This window comes from Suillus paluster (assembly GCF_016628075.1).
Source record: "Suillus paluster strain FC165 chromosome Unknown EDB91scaffold_11, whole genome shotgun sequence".
In the NCBI taxonomy this organism is placed as follows: Eukaryota; Fungi; Basidiomycota; class Agaricomycetes; order Boletales; family Suillaceae; genus Suillus; species Suillus paluster.
In genome coordinates, this window is record NW_024537571.1 from 141,262 (window position 1) to 165,093 (window position 23,832).

Consider the following 23,832-nt stretch of genomic DNA (forward strand, 5'->3'; position numbering starts at 1 on the left):
AGAGATTAGCACTCCCCAGTAGCAATCCCCTTTAGGGTCGAACATGCTTGTTCTCAAGTGAGGCAGTAGGCAGCAAAGACCCAACTTTGTAGTAGATTGATTTATCTCCGCTGCACTTGTTGTACCCACACCGGTTGAGCAGTTGAGTGGAAGCGTAGGGCGGAATGCGGACTTGTGATTGGATGGAGCGGAGGATGGATGGAGCGGAGGATGGATGGAGCGGAGGGGGTCAGAAAGCGGAGCGGATATTGATATTAGAGTGGTCGGATCAGGTATATGACAAGGGTGTTGTTTTATCTGCTGAGAAGCAGGGCATATGTCCCGTCAGTGCCCTAAGAGAACCAATGTACCGTCAGCTAGATGGGATAGGCCTCCTGGGGTACCCAGCTATGCCATTCTTGTTGACATGAACACTACCGAGCGATTACACGAGTTAGCTGACAGTACCAAGATGATCAACACCCTCACTGTCAGGAGCATGTGTGTGTCCTATGGAATAGGTGATGAAAAACCTCCCTATGAAACCTGGAACGTGGAAGACATACTTCTGGGGGATCCCATATCTCAAAGGACAGAACAGTTGCTAGCAATACATGCCCCATATCCCGGGGATGACCTTAGTAGAACAGAGACTCTGTCAGGTCAGCGGTTCTGGGTCTACCAGACATCAGATACTCACCATGTGATTGTTGATCAGGCTCGCAGGAACAAGGAGGACTTATTAGCCCCATCCTCTTTATTATGGCAGCCCATGTTTTTTTATCAGCGACTGGTATACCACCTGACTAGCACAACAGTTTGACTTACCAAAACAATATATACGGCTCATGCATTGGCGAAGCCGCATGGGTGACCCAATATCGACATGTCTGTGCGAAATTTTAAATAACGAGCCTAACTTACCTGGTTGCAGCTCCCTCAGCCGCTTTCATTGCAAGTGAACAACATACAAGGATGATATCACCTTTGAGATCCGGGACAGGGACTTAATGTTTAGTATATGGGCCAACAACATCTATCTTAACAACCCTAAGCTGAACATCACCCGCTGGTACGCCAAACAATTAATGAAAGCTTACCGTCAGTTAAGTAATGCCTTATTCAAGAAGGAAATCAAATGGGAGAACAACCATTTCAGGCTGCTCAACAATGGACCAATGAGCTCTCTGAACTGTGCACTTGAGGAAGTTGTACAGCAGCTATTCATGATCCCAGATGTGTGATTCGCTGAAACACCAGATCACTTCCAGTTAGTAGAACTCAATGGGCAGCAAGTGGCCCCAGGTACATACCCTGTGATCCAACGGAATGCAGCAGTGACGCGAGACTTCAAGCGCCTCATTCCAAAGCCTGTGGTCATAGTAGTGCATATAAATGGACGGACCCACTTGTGTGCTTGTCGACACTGGGTCATTAGTGGACTTCATGTCCTAGACCCTGGCGGAACAACTACGCGTTAAGAAAATTGCGTTAGAAAAGCCCCTCATCATCCAATTGGCGGTACAAGGGTCACATTCCAAAGTCAATTTTGGTGCAAAGGTGTGACTAGAATATCAGAAGATCAGTGAGGATTGCTTCTTTGATATTATCAACTTACAAAACTACAACCTCATCCTTGGAACACCATTTTTGTTCCAGCACCAGGTAATGGTCGGATTCAACCCGTCCTGGGTCGTCGTCAGGAGCGCTTCAGCCTTACCGATCAAAGGCGAACAGGTCTCCATATTGGAATCACGGGCTGCAGAGGCCTATGAGGAGAATCTGGAGCAGGCACGTCAGCAATTATACCAATGGGCTAAGCCATTATGTGCTAAAGCAAGTGAAACGGGCTTACCTCCTCTCAGGGCCATCAATCACACCATTCCACTCATTAATACAGAGCAGGTCTACAAGTGGAGACCATTGTGCTGTCCTGAACCACTTCAACCCCAGTGGGGAGAGAAGCAGAAAGTGTACTTAGCCACGGGGTGCTGGTGAATGACCAGCGCCGGAAATACAGTGCCTATGCTGTTTATCCATAAACCAGGGACGGATAAACTACAAACAGTAGTAGATTTACGTGAGCTGTTAAGGTCATGCTCAAGGGGGAGGTTACTCAAAGGGCTTCAGCTTCAGCTCGTGCGCTGTGCCCTTTACCCGAGTATGTGCCCTTAATTTCCGAGGGGCAGAGGGGAAGTCTGACAGAAGTCCAGGGAGTTCCAGAGGACAAACATCAGTGGAGTTCGGCGGAACTCCGGAAGACTATGTGGGAACGGAGCAAGGCTACTACAGACAAGTTGTTAGGTACCGTGCCGATTCAGGAAGCAGAGGGGTTGGGGCTTGGCTTCAGCTCTTGCGCTGCACCCTTAGCCAAGTATGTGCCCCAAATTTGGAGCGGGTCCGACCTTGTCCGACGGTTGGACGAATGGTCCACTTTGAGGGTCGGGGAGTAAGAGCTGCTAGCAGCGGGCCGACTAGGAGCGGAGCGGAGAAGGCGAGGGGTGATGCAGAGAGTGGATAGGAGCAGGGGAATGATGGTAGGGGTGGGGAAGGCGGAGGATAATGCAGAGGGGCGAAGGAGGATATTTGATAGGGGCGGAGTAATAAGGAGAGGACTTAGAGCATGGCTCTAAGTCAGAGCGGAGGGTCAGAGGGTTGGAGATGACAACAAGTTGAGACTTGTGTCCAGAGGAGGCAAGGTCCTACTGAGAATCCTCACAAGATGTAACTGCAAGAAGACAAGTAATATTAAGACTGAGGAAAAATATCTAAGTACATGATATGTTATATACTACTATGTATGAGGCAGTGATCAGGATAACTATGTAGTAAAGCTATGTACCAAGGATATAGTTTGTAAGTATTTTACATAGGCGAAGACATAAGTTGGGGCGGATATCAATATGTATGCATCAGATCAGTGATCGAGCGGTAATAGGAATTACCGGTCATCCAGAAGTAAGGGTCTATGTACCAATGGGGAAGGTATATACCTAAAAGGGGAAAGAGGTCCAGTTGAATGGAGAGGTTATGGAAGGGGACCGGTTGAGCGGTTGAGCGGAAGCGTAGGGCAGAATGCAGACTTGTGATTGGACGGAGCGGAGGATGGATGGAGCGGAGGGGTTGGAAAGCGGAGCGGATATTAGTATTGGAGCGGTCGGATCAGGTATATGACACAAGTCCAGAGTAGAAACAGAACAGAGGTTAGACTACCCTAAGGTAGAGCCGGAGAATTAGTCCTAAGGTTTTACCCCTAAGACTTGGAGGTGGACAAGAGATGAGACTCAAGTCCGGAGATTGCAGGAATGAGCAGAACTAAGATGATATTCGAACTGAGGAGTTCTGGAGTATTACAGGAGTTTATATACTGTAGGTATCATGTAAGTAAATCAGTCAGCAAAGGTAAGGGCTATGTACAAAGCATGTGGAAAGTCTATTAGTAAGTGTAACAGATCAAAGCAGTGAAGTCAGAAATGAAGTAAGAATGGACGGATCAGTAAGCATAGCAGGAGAGGACATAACAGGTAACCAGAGCAATAGCTATTCTAAAAGGAGTTAGGGGTGAGTGCGGAGATGAAGGCAGAGCGCCGGGCGGAATAGCAGGATGGAAGACCGGACTTTAATGGAGTGGATCTGGAACTCCGGATCCGGAGGCACGGGATATGACATGAGCACAACAAAAATACACGAAAACTGTCCCCACCCTTACCTGATATTGATGGTGTCCTGCGCCACGTTGCCCACAAATGCTACCAATCGATCGTCAATGGCCAGGATGCATACAAACAAATATGAATCATACCCAAGCATGTTGAACAGTCAGTGGTCACTACCCCTGACGGGAACCTAGTTAGTACAGTGCTGCAACAGGGGGATTGCAAAGCCCCGGCAACCTATCAAGCACTAATGAATCACCTGTTTGGTGAGTTTATAGGCTGCTGGATGGACGTATACCTGGATGACATTATCATCTATTTGGACACCCTGGAGGAACACATGCAGCATGTTAGGACCATGTTAAGTATTCTCGAGCGCAAACATCTTTACCTGAGTGAAGGAAAGCTGCAGTTCCTGTGTAAGAATCTTAAGATCTTAGGATGGGTTGTCGACGACGATGGAATCTGGATGGACCCCGCAAAAGTCGATAAGATTTTGGCCTGGAAGACATCAGTCAATCGGGACGCTTTGCGAAGCTTCCTGGGCGCCGTGGGCTTCCTAGCGGACGATATTTATAATGTTAGGATCCCAATGGGTACTTTATCGGAAATTACAGGGGACACAGTACATTTCCAGTGGGAATACACTCAGCAACGTGCATTTGACAAAGTCAAATGGTATGTTGCAAATTGTGCAGAACATTCCCATGTGCCTCTGCAATATGGCCCGAATGCAGGACCCTATCTGGTTGATGTCTGACGCCAGTGAGAAAGGCGTTGCCTGCATGATCACCCAAGGTGTCGACTAGAAAACTGTGAAAGTAGCAGCTTTCTATAGCGCTAAGTTATGTCCCACACAGCAGAACTATCCTGTTCACGAGCAGGAGATGTTAGCAGGGATGGAAGGCATGTTGCGCCATCACAACATCTTACAGGGTGCTGCTGATTCATCTGGCTGATGGACCACAAGGGGCTGGTCCACCTGTTGGCCCAGCGCGACCTCTCCGGCAGGCAAGCTCGCTGGTTGGAAAAACTGGGGGATTTCAACTTTGAGATTCATTATGTGCCCAGGATTGAAAATGTCCTACCTGACGCCCTGTCCCGGATGTATTTGTTTGATCCTCTGGGGACGGTATGTGCCCCCAGGGAGTTTACTGAATATGACGACATCGCGGGCACACCCACTGGGACACTGGCAGCAGTCATATTGATGCCTGTATTGGTTGGTACTGAGGCACTGGCGGTATCCCCTGGGTCAGGCTGTGCATCGCAGCACACAGCTTGCAGCTAAGGAACCACACACCTATGGTCGTAAACAGACGGCTTGAGTCCCTCGGGATGGTGGTTCATTGGAATCAATGACAACACCATCAATCAGTTCATCAGATTCAACGACAACACCATCAATTGGTTTATCAACCGAGGAATCAATGCCAACACCATCAATCGGTTTGTCAGGGCCAACAACAACATCATCAATCAGTTCGTCCATTGAGACCGTATTATCGGACACACCTTTGAATCCCCAAGCACTTGGCTCTCCTTCTATGCCTAAGCCTCCTTCACGCAGCAGGCGACTGGTGGCAGCTGCTGAGACTGGGCAGCCTGAGATGGCTGCGGAATTTGCCAAGCAGATGGCTGGTCATTTCGTCCTTCGAGGCCCAAAGGGACGAAAGGAGGGGGAGGAAGCAGGGCAAGCACCTGCAAATCACCCCACAAGAAAGGAACTTGAGGAACCACAAGTTCCATTCCCAGCAGTATACCCAGATGAGGATGAACTAATTATCGGAATCAAGAATCAGTATGACAAAGATCCGTTCTTCAAGCTCATATTGGACTCACCAAATGAGTATAGAAACTTTGAGGTCGTGAATGGTCTAATCCATCTTCACCTGCAAGACAAGACACTGTTGTGTGTGCCAGACGTCAAACTAAACAACCAAGCAATTAGAGAGATCGTGATCTCCCAAGCGCATTCATTGTTAGCCCACTTAGGGGCTGCAAAGATGCTCACATACCTACGGGACCACATATGGTGGAAGAGCATAGCGCACAATGTTAGAATGTTTTGCACCTCATGCATAACCTGTAAACAGAGCAAGCCATTGAATCAGAAGCCATATGGGCTGCTAAATCCATCGGAAGTACCCTCGAGACCTTGGGAGTCCATTGGAATAGACTTTATTGGGCCTTTGCCTCTATCTAAGGACAGAAATGGTAAATATGATGCTATCACTGTGATAACAGACCGACTTACTTCAATGGTCCATTTGGTACTGAGCCGAGTCAATTACAAGGCTCGCAAAGTCGCGGAGCTGGTGTTCACAGAGGTATACAAACACCATGGATTGCCTAGATCAATAATCAGCAATCGAGACATGCTATTCACAAGCGCTTTCTGGACTAACTTCAATAGCCTGCTAGGGGTGAACCAGCAGATGTCTAGCACTTACCATCCAGAATCAGACGGGGCCACAGAACGAGCAAATTGGACAGTAACGCAGATGCTGCACCCCTGCATATCGCCCCGGCAGACCAATTGGGTTTCAAGGCTCCCTGCAATAGAATTTGCCATCAACCTCACCAGCTCTGAGTCGACCTTGATCTCACCATTTGAAGTTAACACAGGCCGAACACCTCATGCAATGGTCTGGAATAACCCCACCAAAGATGAGTATCCAAGTGTGAGGGTATACACCCAGAAGATGAAGCAGATGCTAATCACAGCGTATGATTCTATGCTGGAGGCATGAGTCAAGCAAACCTGTAATGCTAATAGAAGGCGTCAACTAGCTCTTTTTAAAGAAGGAGACCTTGGCATACGTGTCGAAAAAGAACATGTCCTTACCCAAGGGACTTGTGCGTAAGTTTATCCCAAAATACATCAGACCCTACAAGTTGACTTGCGATTACGGCAATAACTCCTTCAAAATGGATTTGCCCAGCCATCTGCGGCAATGAGGAATACACCCAGTCTTCCACTCTTCATTACTACGGATACATGTACCCAATGATAACCGCCTGTTCCCAGGTCAAGCGGACGCCCAAGTCCTCAACTTTGGCAAAGAATGAGAGCCTGAATGGGCAGTAGACAAGATATAATCTCATTTGGGTGCTGGGGAGAATGCCACTTTCCAAATACAGTGGCGCACTGGCGACATTACCTGGTTGCCATTTGAACAAGTGTTGCATCTTGATGCACTAGCTGAGTACCTTGATTTGCTGGGTATATCTGACGTCAGCAACTTGACAGATGGGCTAAGAATGTCTCCTCACGATGACCACCGATTGTTTATTGGGTGCATCACACTTGGAGAAACAACAACTATAAAGTTGTCTCCCAGTTCTACTTTTCCTTCAAGATCTGCATCACCCACACCCCACTCACCAATATCACTCTTTTCAATTGGCATGCCTCTAGATGAGAACATCGCCCTTGTTTATTTCAAGGCTCATGGCCAGGACTTCACCATTCACAGCCCAGGACACTACCTTTGCCCCCTGCTTCATGTCTCGCGAGCAGATCAGAGCCTACATTGGCTATAGTGACACTCTGCACAACTGAACCATTGCGCAACATCCCCACTATCCCATTGGATACGATCATTTCATTGATGCATTCAACAGCGAGCCCAGTCTAGAATCCAAAACCTCCTATCTGGACGAGACCATGGGGCAGGTTGTGTCTGAAGGGTCCGCCATTCAGATGTCTGATCTTGTCGATGACAAAGAACAAACTGTTTCCTTGACCGCTGATCGAATGGATCAGGTCAACAAGATGCTTTGGCATACCGCCAGCTCCGTGGTGGTCCAATGCAAGTGAATCACCAAACAGCAGCAGCAGAGGAAAGAGATGCAGAACTACGAGAAGAAGAACGAGCGCAAGCTCTTTAGAAAGGGGTTAGGGAAGACGACTATTCCTGCACTCACAGCTCCTAGCGCATCTGCTTCGAGAACCACCATCACCACCCCCGCTGCTCCTACTACTCAAGCGCCCGACCTAACCACTCCACTTGAGATGCCAATTGACTCACAGAACGACTTCCCCATTGATGAAGCGATGAACAACCAATTCACTTAAGAAGGTTGAACAAGAAGAGAGAGAGAGAGAGAGCTGGGTCCTCTCTGGAGGGGGAGATGTAACAACTGCATTTAACCAGCATGTACCACGTCCCTTTGATTTGTTTGTCTTTCTTTTGACCTATAACTTTACCCCTCGAATATGTGCTTATATTCAATATCTGTCTGTTGTTGTGACATTGATATATATCTCTTATTTATTCAATCTGAGTAACTTAGCTACTCCTTATCTCATTAGATTACTCCCTGTTTATCCTGAGTCTCATATAGCCCTAGCCGCACTTACTTATATACGAGTCGGAGTACTAGAGTTACCTTAGTGTTTTCTGGACCCCCGAATCCCAGACTTTTACCCTGTCATTCGACCGAAAGCATTCTTCTCTCTGTGTCGTTGCCTTCGGGCTTCGCACGCTAAATAGCCAACGCCACAGCTAGCAGGACGGTTCTCTGATATATTACATGCCTATTCAGAATAGAAGCAGATCTGTTTTCTCTTAAATGCAGACACAAAGTGGATGTGCGGATCCTCATAACCTGATTTGATACCGCATCGGTTTAGACGCTAAGGTAACAACCCTATCCCTGAAAATCCTTACAATTCAGAGGCGGTTTTGCTTCTCAAACGAGCCCCTTTTTCGATCTGGATGAGTAGAAATATCCTTGTTTTGCCTTGTCCGTTTACATTCTGTTTATAGCCTCTAAACATATACTATTCCGGTCGGTTCTAAATCTTGTTTCCGCAGTGGTTCTAATCAACATTTTTCGAGCCTATGGAAAATCATCCAGTGTGACCATTCATATATTTTTGCTTTCATTGAAATGTGCTATTGCAATTTCGATTTGTTCCTCGGATTGTATGTGCGGGAGTCAGGGTATACTGTATCCCGGAGCCAGATGTAATGTAGAAATGGATGCGTTCGGGAGGGACGTAACGAAATGGGTGTGATGATGCACAGTAAGTAACACGCGTCAGCTGCAGCGGCGGCAAGAAAATTCAGGGCAGAAGTCGAGAAAAGGGAGCAAAGCAAAGTGTCAGAGCAAAATAACGAGGAAGAAAAGTCAGAAATCGGCAATGCAGAACCACTAAAGGAACGTATGAGAAAAGACTGACAGGCGGAGTCTCTGTGCGATGGGATTTCAGCGCCGTGATCTATGCGACAGAGGTCATCACTTACCACCAACCATGTGTATATGACAGACAATGGATTCATTTACAATACGCGGACCTAGGTCGTTACGACTGGTCCTCATCAGGAATCTCTCCGTGCTCATCCGGGATGCTAGTGATGTTTTGGGGTCGATGGTTCGATAACGAGACACTCTCCAGCATGACCACCATGTCTTCAATATCGTTGCCAACTGCAGGAAGCTCAGACACTGCGCTAGGCACAATCTCCTCTGTGACAGGTACAACCTCTTGGGACTCAACTGGGTCATTGGAATTGACATTCCCATCGGCCAGTGGCTCTTCGACCAGAGCTTCTGCGTGCACCTCGGGCTCAGCAACTTGGGGAACGTCGACCACCGCCATTGCGTCAACAGGATGTGTTACCTCGGGATCTGGGGAGACTTCCACGACACTCTCCACGACACCCTGAACGACCTCTCCACGACGCTCTCCATAACATCCTCTACACCTGCCACCTCGTCGACGTGATCGTGATCTTCGTCGTGCAAATCGGCGACTCCTTCTGAAACCACTGCTTCCTCTGGTTCATGCCCATTCTCGGCATATCCGTTCTCCAGATGATCAGGTTCATGGTCAACATCGTTGGTAGCAACCTTTGTTGCAGCCTCCCGTGCCTTTGCTTCCTTCGTCCTTGCAGGTGCTAATCCTACCCTGAGTTTCGACGGACCGCGGGGAGTGGAACCTGCAGATGTAGATTTGACGGTACGCATAGGGCTGGCCATAGGCGGAGGAGCGCGTGCCTTCGACATGGATGCAGCAGTAGGTTTGCTCAATCGTTCTGCTGCACTGCTGCTTAGTGTCATCTTCTTCACTGGCGGAGGAGCGGGTGGAAGGGCATTACGAGAGCGTGCAAGGGAGGCTGCTGTGGGCGCAAACAACCCCGAGGAAGGCGTCTTTGGACGAGATGCATGAGACGCATGAATGGCGGGCGTTTTCGGTCGAGAAGGAGTGGCAGGCGTGGATTTGGGAACCGACTTGGGAGGGCTACGAACAGTGGAAGTATTGGAAGCAACTGATTGTCCAGTATGTTGTGGCTTGATGGGCTGAGAGATAGAGGAAGAGAGCGACGGTTTGGGTGGAGACTTCACTGGAGATTTGACAGATGCAGTAGAGGGACGTGGTTTTGCGGGTGAAGTTGGAATAGTCCGTGGCTCAATGGTGGGGGTAGCCTTTGCAGTGACTTGCTTCTTCGTGGGGAGCGGCTTGACAAGCTCTGGGGATGCAGGTGCTGCAGTGATAGTTTCTGCCGGCTTCTCTGTCGTGAGCTGAGGGCTCATGGGTGGCGACTTGCTCTGGGCAGCGGAAGAGGAAGAGGACAGTGAGAGCGCGTTTTTATCTGCGCTCGGGGACGCCACGGATTTAGGCGGCCACTCCCTCTTCTCCTTTGTTTCTTCTTTCGCGGGATCACCGGCTATTTGTGACGAGACACTGGAGCTGCGTGGGATCGCAGGCGCAGCAGAAGACGACTGGCGTTTGTTCTGCTGCTCAAAGCGTCCGATGAGATTTGCAACACTCTGACGAGGTCTCTCATCCGGCAGAGGCCTGTACGATATCATCCATCAGATTCGGAGGACACGTTAGAAGCGAACACAAAAGACTTACATGGCGCGCCCTGACGAATGTTATTAGAATGAGAGAGAGAACGAAGGAAAAGAAAGAAATTTACAGAGCGAGGGAAAGACCTGACTGGCAGATACGTTGTGAAAAGTGGTGAGCAGACACAAGATGATGGTTAATGAGCAACATCCGATTTTGGTAGCACTAAATATATTGCAAGGCAAACAAGATTCAAGACACAGCCAAGATACAGCTAGTAGTAATAATCAATGATACAAGCAAGACAACATATATCCAGCTAAGATTGACATGATGCATCAATATATCCAGCTGTCAACGGCCTGCTCTAATGCAATTCTAGCGTCATGACTTTGCCAGAAGTGATTTGCATTCATCACCTGAACAACGTCAAACGTAGCCTTCAAGTCATCTGTTCGCCTGAGTGTATCAACCCACTCGTCATATTTGGACTTCCTCGTGAACTCGTCATTGTCTCCGTAAATGATAAGTAGTCTGGCGTCAGGGTTGCACAACAGGTCACGTAATGCCGAAGTGTATGTGCCAGTGTGGAACATGGTCAACAGTCCTCTTGGACTGAGGGGGTAGGATAACAGTATATGTGATGTTTTAACGTTCGGGTTCAAGACTGGATGAAGAGAGGCTATCAGAGAGCCATGAGAATATCCCTGCATGCTTGCATCATGGCGTGTACTGACATGTTGCAGAATGTTGTGCTTACGATAATTGTCAAAGAATCGATTTCGGGTTTCTCTGCCAGGAACTCCTGCACTAAAGCCTTGAGATCCTCGCCTTCTGCTTTGCCTGTCAGGGAAGGCCATCCACTGGACTCGCCAACACCTCGCGAATTATACCGTATCACGTGGTAGCTCTTGTGTTCGAGTAATCTAGTCAGCACCTTCAGAGTCCTTGGCACTCACCATCAGCATTTGCAAGGGCTCATCCACTGGCATGGTACTGACGGTTCATGCATGTCACCCCCAAGCCACGACCAGGGATGCAAGAGGATCGCCAGTTTTGTGGAATTTAGCTCTGGTGCCGGATAGTAAGCGGTGACTTGGAGTGTAACACCTGTGGATAACGGCACGACCCAATCCTTCATTGAAATGACCATCGTGAATCCGAATGAAACCGCTGTGTGAGTTGGAGATGAATAGCAGGTTATCAACTTGAAATAGACTTGTTCAGGGTTGCCTTTTGACAAAGGCTACTTACGTCACCATGATTATTATAACGTCCGTCATGCACTATGTACATGCATACGAGATCTTACTAGTGTCTGCACCTAAGTGTGTAGCGTTTTGGCTGCTCGTGCATCATGTGCGGACAGACGTGCCTTGCACAAACTACGACTCCTATAGCGATGCTATAGCGCATCTCGGACATGTCAATGACTTTAGACAAGTGATTCTCTACCAAACGTCTTGAAATCCTACTCGGAACCGCTGTCCAATTTGACAACAAGCAAGCCGGGAACAACAGACAAGAACTTAAACTCAGAAATATGAGGGATGATGCAGGTAATCCCACTGGGAAGCATTGGGAATGCATGATTATATCGGTAGCAGTTTGATTGGATGCATGATCACCAACATGCACATACAGACTTCCCTTCATCTAACCCTCCAAGGGAAATGGTCTCTCCTTCCTAGCCTGAAGACAGTCGTTCCTTCGTATTAAGTCTCCTTCCGCAACTTTTGAACAAACGTTCCTCGGCGGTACCTGAACAATTTCTTGCCCAGGCTCCGCACAATTCGACCGCGTGCGATGATCGATTCTATGACCATCAATTGAGTCAATTCATGGTTTAGTAGGTCAACTTGAACGATATGACACCAGATAACGATGAAACCACTGACGCAGCAATGCGCAGTGGTGTTAGTGCAAATATTCAACTTTCTCCGCACGCGCCTCACACAGCCCGCCTATTCTTCTGGACTCTTCTTCCAACGTCCGTTGTCAGAAGAGGGAAAATGCGGCCGGTGGTAATAGTGTTCGACCAGAGCAAAATACAGTGATTTAGGGCCGACAATATGTCAAGGATCGGACGTGGAGTTTGATGGATACATCCGCTTCAGGTGTCGATACTTGCGGAGGGAATACAGCGCAAGGGTTTCTGGCACATTGAATGAGTTTGAGCAACAAATTTGTAACCACCTCGACTCGCCGTTCTTGATATATGCTCCGAGCTTGAGCGCCTTCTCTATCTCGTCTTCATCAGTGAGGTTTCTGTTCTCTGTCGAAATGAAAGTCATCGATAAGGTCGTACAGCGAGATATGCAAAGTCAGCCCACTTTCAAACAAGCGTCTAAGCTTCCCATGGAAGTCATATCTAAAGTGGGGATGTGGATAATCAATTTTGGTGGACAAGGTAGACGTGGCATACGAAGGTTCATAATCTCTGCCCAATCGGTGAAGTTCCTTATAAAGTGCAAGGGCTCTGAGTCGAGTTGCCTTCGAAGCCATCTCTGGCCGAAACGTCGTCGTCTTGCAACGTGCTTGGACTCGTAAGTACTGTTACGAGCGGAGTCAAATGATGTAAGTGCCTGCCAGGTGCTTTTGCAGTTACTATATATATCGTAGGGACGTCCCTGTCATCATGTTACGGCATCAAGCTTTCTGCTGACTTGATCTTGAAGCTTGAAGCGTTCTTGATGCTCAAGTGAGCACTACTTCAGGCTGGACTAAGTTATGACAGAAACTGATGCACTCGTTGGACTGTCCCAGAAAAATGAAAATTCTCCAAGACTCTTGAGTTGACAGTGATAAGGCACGGCCCAAGCTGCCACAATACGTCACAACCATAAGTTCGTATGATTTCCTTTTTGATTGCAACCTACAGCCTATCTATGTTTGGACTCGTCTTGAGAGACACTTCAGAGCGACACTTTTGGGATAGTTCAGGGACACTGTCCCCTAAGTACCTCTCCACCAATGACATGGCTGAAGAAAGTTTCAAATGTGAACGTAAACTAGGCCGTCTCTCAGATTGAGGAGGGAACAAGCATCTGCAGGGTAAGCGCGTCGTGTTAATTCGGATCACGAGACCAAGGCTCGACGAATAATTACCCGTGCTCAACCGTGTGTAGATGCTTGGAATGGACCCCGAAGTTCGCAGACATGTGCGGCCAACAAATGGAACGCAGCACATAACCTCAATGATTCATGCCGTCCGTGACGCGTGACATGCGGCTGTCTAACTTATCGCGAGGCACAGCGCATATGCCATTTCAGCTGTCCTAAAAGAACACGGCGCGTCCTAGCTGTGCAATCTGATGGGAAAAAACCTGAGCTGTGTGCTGTTGTATAACATTCAACAATATGCGGTGATACTGACGCGGTGCATCAGAAGATATTGTCATATATTACGATATAAAATCACATATAGTTTCGCGTTTCGTCACATTAATATTGGAATAGATGATCATGTAAAACTACGGCAATCTACATAATCAAGAACTCGCCGGTTCACTAATCCACGGTCTGGAGGAGCACTATACGGTAGATCCAATGTGCCAAAAGCTCGGCGTACCTTAGAAGGAAAAAACGTTCAACAAAGTATATGATCGCGAGATTGAACGTGCAGAAGAGGGAACGAGAAAGGAAAGATTAGTCATCAATGCCGCACCTTCGATTGGATGCTGTAAAGAACGTGTAAGGAACCTGGGCTTGCTTTAGTTAAGGAGTTGCACCTAGAATGCCAGGCTCTTGGCCGATCCAGCGCCAACGTTATAAAATGCTAAGTGCGCACTTACTAGTTGCAGGCTTTCCCCCCAATTCCTACCGTAGTCAAGATTATCTAGGGACCTTTCCCCCGTAACTTGCAATGGCTACAAACCCTGAACAACATTCCAGTCAAGAATCGTACCCTGAAAAGGGGCCGACTGCCGTCGCCGTACTTGACGAGCGCCGCCGTGTTGCACTGGCAGAAATCGACAACGCACCCTTCTCGTGAGTTTCGCAAAAAAAAATCACTTTAATTCTCTCAAGTCCATTTCGCCCCTAGTTGGTTCCACGTCAAGGTTTGCCTAGTCGCTGGTGTAGGTTTTTTTACCGATGCGTAAGTTCGTATATCGTTGGCAATCACACCCGCTCACCTGTCGGCAGGTACGACATTTTTGCCATCAACATCGCCGCCACAATGTTGGGCTATGTCTACGGTCACACAAGTAAGTATACCGCTGCTTCCCTTTCCGGGGTGTCGCGTGGCATTAATATTGGTACCAGATAACCAGCTCAGTACCAACCAATCTTTGGGTGTAAAAGTAGCCACCCCTGTTGGTAACTTGGTTGGTCAATTGCTGTTTGGGTGGCTCGCAGATATTCTCGGCCGTAAGCGGATGTGTAAGTGTGATTTTTTGTCCGAGCCGACCATCTGCATTAACCCATGCTGTGATAGATGGCGTCGAGCTCATGATCATGATTGTCGCGACTTTCGGTCAGGCTCTCGCAGGCCAGGCCCCAGCGGTGAACATTCTTGCCGTTATTATCGTCTGGCGTTTCATTGTAAGCACGATGATCTACTTATGAAAAACGTGTATGCCTCATTGCCATATCCATAGATGGGGATCGGTATCGGTGGTGATTACCCATTGAGTGCCATCATTTCCTCAGAATTCGCCGCTACACGTTCACGCGGTCGTCTGATGACTGCCGTATTTGCTGCACAAGGATGGGGTCAATTTTGTTGGTCGATATTACCTCTTCAAAAAAAGATGTCGTTAATGAATCCCCAATGCAGCCGCTGCCCTCGTTGGTATCATCGTTGTTGAAGCATATAAAGATGCTATCCTGGAGGCTCCGTTCCCTTGCGTTTACCCTGTCGATCATACCTGGCGGCTCTTGATAGGTCTTGGATGCGTCCCTGGTGTTATCGCACTCTACTTCCGTCTCACTATTCCCGAGACTCCTCGTTTCACCATGGATATCGAGCGCAATGTTGCACAGGCTACTGCAGATATTGAAAACGTGTTGACATCCGGGAAGTATGTCGTTGACGAAGATGCCCCGGTGTTGCGTGTCAAAGCCCCGAAGGCAACCCGCGCAGACTTTACTGCATACTTCGGTCAGTGGAAGAACATGAAAATCTTGATCGGCACCGCCTATTCCTGGTTTGCTCTCGATGTAAGTTTTAATTTAACTCTTTGAAGTTATAAGTTAAAATTTTGCGTGCAGATCGCTTTCTATGGCCTTGGTCTCAATAGCTCGATCATTTTGACGGCAATCAACTTTGGTAGCCCCACCGGCAACAAAACTACGTCACTCTACGTTTACGAGAACTTGTACAACATTTGTGTCGGCAACCTTATCCTCTCGGTTGCCGGTTTGATTCCAGGATATTGGGTATCTTTCCTTTTCATAGACTCCTGGGGCCGCAAGCCCATCCAATTGATGGGCTTCACGATACTCACCGTCCTTTTCGTCATTATGGGTTCGTACATCCTACCGCTATAAGTTATAATATACATGAGACTGACAATTCATGGGCAGGTTTCGCTTATGATAAGTTGAACGCCACTACCTCGGGCAGGGGCGCCTTCGTCTTCCTGTACTGCCTCACCAACTTCTTCCAAAACTTCGGCCCTAACACTACGACTTTCGTTATTCCTGGAGAGGCTTTCCCAACTCGTTACCGCTCGACAGCACACGGTATCTCTGCCGCCTCGGGCAAACTCGGTGCTGTGATTTCCCAGGTTGGCTTTGCTCGCCTGGTGAACATCGGTGGCACGAACAAATTCGTGAAACATATGTGAGCAGCACGAATTTGTAATTTGTCCAGAAGTTAAATTTGATTTTTAGTATGGAGATTTTCGCTCTGTTCATGTTGACCGGTATCTTCTCTACACTTCTCATCCCCGAAACAAAGCAAAGAACGCTTGAGGACATCTCGAACGAGGAGCAGGAAGGCTACATCAAAGGGGCTCCTGTCGTGGCATCCTAAGCGGATAATACTGTGCACCGCGTACCGTGAAAACGTTTTGAGCACGTAGCCGTGGGCCACATCCAGTATTTATGAATACTATCTATGTCTCCTCAGTTAACTTGTATCAGTACAAGCTGCTCGTTTCAATAGCCAATAATTGGTGCATTAATGAAAATTTGGATCCTCATTTGATTTTTGTATTACGCTTCCGATCCACGGACAGGTGAAATCTCTCGAAGTGGTATTGTTAAGTGAAGCACTAGTTGGCGGTTTGATCACCTCGCCACGGCTTTCAAGCAAAGTAAGTCGTTTCAAATCAAACTCGCCAGCAAATACGCTGCGCAATCTACAATGCCACTCAGCGCCCTCAATACTGGTATATTCGAAAAGCTGACATAAAGGCAAAATACCAGTGGGAGAGAAATACAGCTGCTAGCCGGGAGGAGAGAACCCACCACCTTCAGCCTTCGCGGAGCTATTCAAACCACCTCAGCTTGCACCGGGACCTAATCGATAACCAAGAGGGGAATTCACAGGACGATACGATGAAGCTGTTCAAGCAGAAGTAGAAGCTCTAAGATAAGGAACTATAAGTCAACAGGGTACATTTTCCGGTTCGCTGTATCAATCAGAGGCGTAATTATGACACTACTTTTTTGGGCTTCTTTTTCTGTGTGACAACATGTAATGAGTCACGGCTACTTGCGTGTTGAGAAAACGACCTACATAGCTGACAGCTTCAAAATCATATGTGATGCCAACTTCGGCCAGCTTTCGCTTCTTCTCGTGCTCCCTTTGGATCAGACGCTTCTCGGCTTTTCGTATGCTTTCTTGAGTTCGCGGCTACCAATAAATAGTACTGAGTCATGTTGTCAGTGAACTTTGATTCGACAGACCTTGTTATGTTCCTTTCGCACAATTTGGTCTTTTGGGATGACCTTCCATTTTTTATTCGCCCCTACCCACAACTCGGGGTGCACCTTCTCCTTGGGTATTACCTTGCATTTAAGTATATGTCCCATCAACAGGTAGTTATCCATCGTCTCTGCAACGATTTGCGCGACAGATGCTGAGTCGAACTCGATAAAACCGTAGTGTTTTGACCTGCCAGTCTTCTCCGCCGTCAGCTGAAATACACCACCGCAACAATTTCAAGTACCCTTTTGTTCCGTGAAATGCGCAACCTTGTTACATCCCCGAATTGAGAGAGATATCCCTTCAGCTGATCTTCGTAGAACCCGTGTGGTAGACAACCCATGTATACCACACCTCGGTCTTGAGTCTGATCCACTGTCAGACAGAGCCTGTCACTGCTCGATAGACTCACTGGATGTCGTTTGGCTTTCTCAAGTTTCATCCTTACTGTCGCGTCATCCTTTGCGACAGTAGGCAGTCTCCCGATATCTACTTCTTCACCAGCAATGTCATCCTCATCGGAGGAATCGTCCTCGTCCGTTGAGAAACCGTACAGGTGCTCGGCATCCGAGCCTCCACTTTTTTCTGGCGCGTCAGGTTCCTTCACAGGTTCCGGTATCGACTTTGCCTTGGAAGGTAGTCGGGTAGAAAAGGCTGCTCGTTTACCAGGATTTGAAATAGACGTTTTTGGGGCCATGTCAATGGTTTTTGGGACGTTTAAGTTTCGCCTCGCCTAACCTATTAGCAAATATGACGAGGAAGAGGGACTTTCGACTCAACAAACCACAACAACACTTTGACAACGCTTGATTCATGATTCCAAAGTTCGCCAATCCGCACCTCTGGGGTCAAAACTTTGAGCTTGTATCTCGAAGGCAACTTAGGGTCTGATGCGGACGATCTTATGGACGCAGGTGGTTCATCCGATGTCGAGGTCACGACCTCGAAGCGCAAGCTGCACGAAGCTCCTTGTACTCAGAGTTTGGCCCGTGTCTGTCAACCGCCTTCTGGTGATGCTCCCAGGAAGAAAAAGCGACGGGATGGGAACGAGACGCCACTGGACGTACAGGATTCCCTAACATGTATGTATCCAAGTAAGAATCGACCCTTGATAACGGCTCATCCATGTAGCGTTTCGTCTACTTTCCAGTGCAGGACCTCCGAGGATCATATCGATTGCCCCGAAACCTCCACCCAGGCCAAAGTGCTTCGTTTTCTATGGTCTTTTTCTTTCACTCATGAATGTTTTCGTTTCCGAAGAACGCGGCCACCCGATTGCGAAGATAATGCCATTCAGGCTGATGAACGGATGAGACGCGCTCAGTCTGTAGCCGTGGACTTCGCATGGCTAGATTTACAGTCCCAAAAGAACTTCAAGGTGCGTAATAGCACATACAGATTTTCAACGTTGTAGAAATCCCTCCAATTCAGCCGTCTGTACAAGACAACCAGAAAGCTGTCCACATGAGAGGCAATCTACCAGATCCTCACCCTGCAGTGATGGTCACCGAATGTCTTCGCCACCGAACAGCGCGCAGGCAGGCACTGAGACCATCGATACTTAGTGCCCTCGATTCCCCGCATTCATTGCGGGCGACCTGCATCTGTTTACCCACCGTTCTTTCTCAGGATTCACGGCCACACCACAAGACACGCGCCAAAGCAATTAAGAAGCGGTCTTACGAACGTCCATCACCTGCTTATTGGAGGCCAGCTTCTAATCAACGAGGAAAATGCGTGGGCTACGCACTGGGCTATCCCGGAAGCTGGAGTGTTCGTTATGAGGGTGATCCGAGGAAACGATGGTATGTGAGAGACACGATGCGGAAAGCGGCTTTCAGCGGATAGAACTATTTTGTTGTCGAGCGTGATTGTTCTTTGAGTCATCAGCATGAACGCTTGATTTACTAACCTCTGAGTCGGAAATGAGCTGAACTTCGCATGAACAACCTTGAACGGTTCAACGATGCAACCAGGGTAACCGAGTAGTCTAATAGACAGAGCATATAACGAATAAAGCGAAAATTCTCATGGTGATATGCGCTCGAGGGATCTCCTCATGACAAGATGCCGTAGCGCTAGCGGCTAGTGATGTCCGGTTGCTATTTCGGTGGTTGTTTTTTCTTTCAGCGAATCTGTAAAGAGCTCGTTGAGGCATCACAGGGTACGCCGTGTTTGCCATATCATCGCAGCTCGTCATTGATAAAACCTCTCAGCATGGTTAGCCTCAGTAGGTTACTTGTACCCCAGGAAAGAGTCGCGTTGTCAGCGTCGACATTTTCAACATTTTTCTTGCCGGCCTTTGTCTTGTACTTTGCAATGGGCGTGCTGGTCCAACGGAAACGCACGGCAATGATCAGAGTTGCGCTGCTCCCAGTCACTTTGTTGTGCGCATGTCGTGCTGGTTCGTCGCTCGATTTTTCTTTTGGTATTCCCAACTACCGTTACCTCAACCATGGCTTAGCTGTGAGTGCACAGAATACCTTATCCATCGTAAAGAGCCGAGAACTCATCCCAGTGTTACAACTCAGCTCGCCATGTTCACCCTCTCGATGCGATCGACCGCTTGGGCTTTCGCAAAAAAACCATATAAACGGAACACTTTGCAACCGAACAAAGCATCCAACAGTGATACTTTGTCAAGCAGCACCAACGATCAGTTGACCAATGATACCCCACTATCCACCGCTCTCTGGAACGCATGGGATCTATCAGTCAATCTTCGCGGGATTGGGTGGGATTGGTCGCAGGGCCTACGCATTCCAAACAGCAATCATGGAAAAAAGTCAACATTAGAATTCCTGCTCAGCGCTCTCGCAAAGCTACTATTTTATGCGCTTGCATTTGATGCTACCTCGGGAGCCGCTCGCGAGCTTTCTCTGGGAACATCTGGATCAGTCGAAGGGGGCACAATATTCGACGCATCACTCTCACCCCTCAGCCGTTATACCCAGTCTGCCGTCATTACAATCCTCTCTGGCTTTACGGCATATTTCGTGATCGAATTGGTGTATCAAATACACACCATCGAATTCGTCTTACTATTTAGACAAGTACCGTCTCAATGGCCGCCCCTGTTTGATGCTCCGTGGCTCTCGACATCACTGGCCAGTCTGTGGGGTCACAAGTGGCATCAATTATTCAGGGAGTGTTTCATATCAGTCGGTGCTCGGCCGTTGTCATACCTGCTTGGTCGCACCGGAGGAGTGATTGGCGCGTTCCTTATCTCAGGCGCTCTGCACTATTTTGGATTGAAGGCAATGGAACGAGGCGGTCACCCTGTCGTTGTCTTTGGATTCTTTATCATGCAAGCTATCGGGCTTATTCTTGAAGGCATGTGGAAGAGGTGTACGGGCGTACGTGTAAATGGATGTTTGGGCTTGTTGTGGACTTGGGTTTGGGTAGTCTTTTGGGCTAGCTTCATGGTTGATGCATGGGTGAGAGTTGGTTTGGTTGGATCCAAGTTCTTCCCCGACGATTACAGACCAACAGTCTTGCTTGCCCACTTTTTGAAACGTTATCTCAATCTGTTGTGATTCTCCGAGATGGAGATGATCGATGTAGCTCAGCAGCGTCACGTTGATCGCATTATTGTGCTGGGTACAGCTTAAGAATAATGAGAGGCGCCCACAGAAATTGTCCCTACTGACACATGTACACAACCGTTGACATGGACAGCGAACATGAATAGGTTCACGACTGCTCTACATGATAGCATGTTCTCCAAGGTTTCAATTTTTTGCTTCCGAAGTCAGCAAAGTGCTTCTATTGGCGTTCTAGGGAGCAGCCGGCCCGGGTCCTGTCCTCCTGACAATATTGGGACTTGATAACAGTGAACACACTTCCAAGTTTGCCCTCTCTTTCTTTCTGACCACCCTGATCATGAAGATTGCTGTCACCGGATGCAACGGGAGCGTAGGGAGACATGTCGTACTTCGGGTGCTAAAGGAAGGGCACACCGCAGTCGGCGTAGACCATGTTGCTTCACAAGATACTGGCTTCTACAACAATCCTGCCTTCTCTTTCCATCAAGTGGACCTGAGGGACTTTGATGCCGCTTTGCAGATTTTCGAGGGTTGTGATGCAATCATCCAATTGGCAGCTTTTGCACAACCAATGGACTACATGGTCAAAGTACACAACGAGTAAGACATATTCTCTCAGTCATAGCCTTGAAAATAGTGAACCGCCATACGCAGCAATGTCGTGATCACTTGGAATGTCCTGCGTGCAGCTGCTGAGGTAACTCAGATAATATACTGCAGATAATATCGATATCAACTAATATCCTCAGTTAGCAATAGATCGTGTCGCACTGGCGTCCTCGGTCAACGTCTTGCGTGGGGTGTACAGCACTGAGCCCATCTTTCACTACTTTCCGATCGACGAGAATCACCCATGCGAACCTGACGAACCTTATGGGCTTTCCAAATTGTAATTAATATCAAATACAAGTATCATCGAGGAAATAGCAATAGAACCTGACCAAATCCTACCAGAATTGCTGAGACGCAAGCAGATACCATCGTCCGAAGATACACATCCATGCGAGTTGCAAGCATTCGTATCCATTGGTTTGTCCCTACGCGGACACGTGCTTATAGAAAGGATTACTTCCGGGCCAGAGGTGACCTTTGGGGCTACGTCCAGATGGACGCGGCTGCAGACGCTTTCCTACGTGCAGTGACTGTGGAGAAGGGTCGGTGGACAGGGCACGAGAGATTTTTCATTGCCGCACCTCAAGCTAGCCGCTGATGAGGAGTGGCTGGAACTAAAAGGGGAGTACTTCCCAGACGTGCCTATAAAACCTGGCTGGGTCGAGAGCGGCGCGAAAGGATTCTACGACTGTAGTAAAGCTGAGCGCCTTCTTGGCTGGGTCCACACGGATTATACATAAGCACGAACTTCGACACATGAATGTATATGTCAGATACTGTGTAACTGTCTCATTCATGAGTACTGACGGTGTGCGAGAGACGCTCTGTCGTGACTTGGGGAAACACTCTCCCACATTCAATCAAACGGCACCGGACGAATACCTGGACCCTCAATCCCCTTTCCCGGCTCTCGTTCCTTTTGGGCTGCCGCAAATGCACTGGGTACGGGTATGCCACAACAGTCACCCCATCCTTCGTGTACATGACCGTCACCACGATGTGATTCATCAGAAGCGGGAGGTCCTTCGTATGGAAGAATGGATCCAAACAGGAAATGTTGAATGACAGGGAGCTTTCCTAAAACTTCTGCTTGATACATCTTATCATGCCGAAGTTGACTTTTTCCCAAGTTCTGACCTGTACAAGTAATCAGGAGGAAATATTCACCGAGGGCCACAACACGCACGGCTGATATATCATCCAGCATCGGCGAGTGCCATCTAAGTGACGCTGTCTTTATCTATGACCAATTCTTGAGATCGCAACTCAATAAAACAATTTGGAAATACGAACGGAGTTGATGAACTTTATGCAAGAGAAGTACATATAATCTTTCGATAGTTCATCTACGATCTCGTGATCATGTATTGCCTTTGGTCTTACAAACTTGTGCCCTGCCGTGGAAAAATGTCAGGACTCAGTGCGCTCTGTAATCAATTGTGTCATACCTCGTAGTTGCGCAGAACCAAAGAGGAAAGGCAAAAAATGATAGTCGTCGAGACCCCAAACGCCGTGGGATCCAGCGGGTTCTAGCCAATACGTCGATTGAAGCACGCGCATAATTTGGATATACCTGAGGAATGAGCAGGGAATAAACGGTCACCTTGCGAACATACCTCCAGAATACGCGAGTAATCAGCGCAGTATGATCGCTTGCCGCGACAATTTGCAGGTGCTCCAGGCATTCCCTGTGAGCATACATCAGGGTCAAGCAGATAAAAATAAAAAATCAACTTACAACCAGCAGATAAAATTTAATTCCATACCACTCCCATAGTCAATGCGTTCTCGATTTCCCCAAGCCTGCGTAAAATATGTGGATAATTCTGGAATAGCATTTTGATCTAGGTTAGGGACGTCGGCATGCAACGATGGCGCCAGCTGTTAGACAGTGGGGGTCAGCAGAGACACAAAAGCAGAAGAATCGCCAGACCAACTTGTTGTACTTTGTCATAGAACGACCTGAAAGCAGGGTTGCCAAATCTCGATGCCTTGTTCTCGACTGGGGGAGTCTCACGAGCTAGTTGTTCTGTTCGATCTAACAAGTGGAGGATGGCCTTGATTCCCTGAACTTGCGCAAGAACGGATTAGATATATGGATCCGATGTATTTCGGGGAGTAGACGCACTAGAGATTCTGAGCAAGGATCAGTAAGCTTCACACCCACCACAGAAGCATTCAGAGCCTCGATGTACGATACGAGGGTATTGTAAGTAACAGACGATTGAAACGCAGCCAACTGCGCACTGGACAAGATACGCTTGCCCGGGATCTCGAAGGACATCGACATCGTCACTGTATTACACTAATACTGGCAATTAATCCTTAGAATTTAGTAACCTATATTTCCTACAGAGT

At 48.0% G+C, this 23,832-nt stretch overlaps 8 protein-coding genes across 8 annotated transcripts; 4 read left to right on the plus strand and 4 right to left on the minus strand.

Annotated features, from left to right (window-relative positions):
* Positions 1-10,643: 10,643 nt before the first annotated feature.
* On the minus strand, positions 10,644-11,593 carry EDB91DRAFT_1264156 (Alpha/Beta hydrolase protein; the record flags this gene model as incomplete). Its single annotated transcript, XM_041324476.1, has 3 exons — positions 10,644-11,147; positions 11,201-11,387; positions 11,442-11,593. 3 exons carry the CDS (start codon positions 11,591-11,593, stop codon positions 10,779-10,781), a joined length of 708 nt encoding a protein of 235 aa, XP_041180049.1. The 3' UTR covers positions 10,644-10,778.
* A 922-nt stretch (positions 11,594-12,515) lies between these two features.
* EDB91DRAFT_1235856 (uncharacterized protein) lies at positions 12,516-12,945 on the minus strand (the record flags this gene model as incomplete). Its single annotated transcript, XM_041321382.1, has 4 exons — positions 12,516-12,595; positions 12,647-12,715; positions 12,774-12,811; positions 12,866-12,945. 4 exons carry the CDS (start codon positions 12,943-12,945, stop codon positions 12,516-12,518), a joined length of 267 nt encoding a protein of 88 aa, XP_041180050.1.
* A 1,136-nt stretch (positions 12,946-14,081) lies between these two features.
* Positions 14,082-16,590, plus strand: EDB91DRAFT_1115965 (major facilitator superfamily domain-containing protein). Its single transcript, XM_041317950.1, has 10 exons — positions 14,082-14,430; positions 14,486-14,539; positions 14,587-14,648; positions 14,707-14,823; positions 14,879-14,985; positions 15,042-15,165; positions 15,221-15,603; positions 15,655-15,910; positions 15,970-16,228; positions 16,279-16,590. The coding sequence occupies exons 1-10, from the start codon at positions 14,306-14,308 to the stop codon at positions 16,418-16,420; spliced, it is 1,629 nt and encodes a 542-aa protein (XP_041180051.1). The 5' UTR covers positions 14,082-14,305; the 3' UTR covers positions 16,421-16,590.
* A 165-nt stretch (positions 16,591-16,755) lies between these two features.
* Positions 16,756-18,084, minus strand: EDB91DRAFT_1115971 (RNA-binding domain-containing protein). Its single transcript, XM_041317951.1, is given in 6 exon segments — positions 16,756-17,072; positions 17,129-17,245; positions 17,299-17,514; positions 17,562-17,684; positions 17,730-17,919; positions 17,932-18,084. The coding sequence occupies 6 exon segments, from the start codon at positions 18,012-18,014 to the stop codon at positions 17,043-17,045; spliced, it is 759 nt and encodes a 252-aa protein (XP_041180052.1). The 5' UTR covers positions 18,015-18,084; the 3' UTR covers positions 16,756-17,042.
* A 3-nt stretch (positions 18,085-18,087) lies between these two features.
* On the plus strand, positions 18,088-19,388 carry EDB91DRAFT_1115975 (uncharacterized protein). Its single transcript, XM_041317952.1, has 5 exons — positions 18,088-18,164; positions 18,193-18,399; positions 18,449-18,521; positions 18,578-18,695; positions 18,749-19,388. The coding sequence occupies exons 1-5, from the start codon at positions 18,131-18,133 to the stop codon at positions 19,163-19,165; spliced, it is 849 nt and encodes a 282-aa protein (XP_041180053.1). The 5' UTR covers positions 18,088-18,130; the 3' UTR covers positions 19,166-19,388.
* On the plus strand, positions 19,366-21,127 carry EDB91DRAFT_1115978 (membrane bound O-acyl transferase family-domain-containing protein). The gene is made up of 4 exons (XM_041317953.1): positions 19,366-19,481; positions 19,534-19,783; positions 19,849-21,045; positions 21,098-21,127. The coding sequence occupies exons 2-3, from the start codon at positions 19,535-19,537 to the stop codon at positions 20,851-20,853; spliced, it is 1,254 nt and encodes a 417-aa protein (XP_041180054.1). The 5' UTR covers positions 19,366-19,481; position 19,534; the 3' UTR covers positions 20,854-21,045; positions 21,098-21,127.
* Positions 21,026-22,390, plus strand: EDB91DRAFT_1115979 (NAD(P)-binding protein; the record flags this gene model as incomplete). The annotated part of the gene is made up of 6 exons (XM_041317954.1): positions 21,026-21,076; positions 21,098-21,462; positions 21,517-21,559; positions 21,612-21,751; positions 21,817-22,016; positions 22,039-22,390. 6 exons carry the CDS (start codon positions 21,026-21,028, stop codon positions 22,212-22,214), a joined length of 975 nt encoding a protein of 324 aa, XP_041180055.1. The 3' UTR covers positions 22,215-22,390.
* On the minus strand, positions 22,060-23,758 carry EDB91DRAFT_1264176 (Phosphotyrosyl phosphatase activator; the record flags this gene model as incomplete). Its single annotated transcript, XM_041324477.1, has 8 exons — positions 22,060-22,606; positions 22,661-22,714; positions 22,768-22,868; positions 22,923-23,047; positions 23,091-23,162; positions 23,213-23,355; positions 23,412-23,540; positions 23,603-23,758. 8 exons carry the CDS (start codon positions 23,756-23,758, stop codon positions 22,331-22,333), a joined length of 1,056 nt encoding a protein of 351 aa, XP_041180056.1. The 3' UTR covers positions 22,060-22,330.
* Positions 23,759-23,832: the final 74 nt, after the last annotated feature.

Coding starts and splice junctions, on each gene's coding strand:
- EDB91DRAFT_1115971 (XM_041317951.1), bottom strand. CDS start 18,014: ATGGCCCCAAAAACGTCTATTTCAAATCCTGGTAAACGAGCAGCCTTT. Junction 17,515..17,561: donor GCATTTCACGGAACAAAAGG/GTACTTGAAATT, acceptor ACGGCGGAGAAG/ACTGGCAGGTCAAAACACTA. Junction 17,073..17,128: donor ATTTTGAAGCTGTCAGCTAT/GTAGGTCGTTTT, acceptor GTTGTCACACAG/AAAAAGAAGCCCAAAAAAGT.
- EDB91DRAFT_1115975 (XM_041317952.1), top strand. CDS start 18,131: ATGATTCCAAAGTTCGCCAATCCGCACCTCTGGG. Junction 18,165..18,192: donor CGCCAATCCGCACCTCTGGG/GTCAAAACTTTG, acceptor TGTATCTCGAAG/GCAACTTAGGGTCTGATGCG. Junction 18,400..18,448: donor CGTACAGGATTCCCTAACAT/GTATGTATCCAA, acceptor TCATCCATGTAG/CGTTTCGTCTACTTTCCAGT.
- EDB91DRAFT_1115978 (XM_041317953.1), top strand. CDS start 19,535: ATGGTTAGCCTCAGTAGGTTACTTGTACCCCAGGAAAGAGTCGCGTTG. Junction 19,784..19,848: donor ACCTCAACCATGGCTTAGCT/GTGAGTGCACAG, acceptor GTTACAACTCAG/CTCGCCATGTTCACCCTCTC.
- EDB91DRAFT_1115965 (XM_041317950.1), top strand. CDS start 14,306: ATGGCTACAAACCCTGAACAACATTCCAGTCAAGAATCGTACCCTGAA. Junction 14,431..14,485: donor ATCGACAACGCACCCTTCTC/GTGAGTTTCGCA, acceptor TTTCGCCCCTAG/TTGGTTCCACGTCAAGGTTT. Junction 14,540..14,586: donor GTAGGTTTTTTTACCGATGC/GTAAGTTCGTAT, acceptor ACCTGTCGGCAG/GTACGACATTTTTGCCATCA.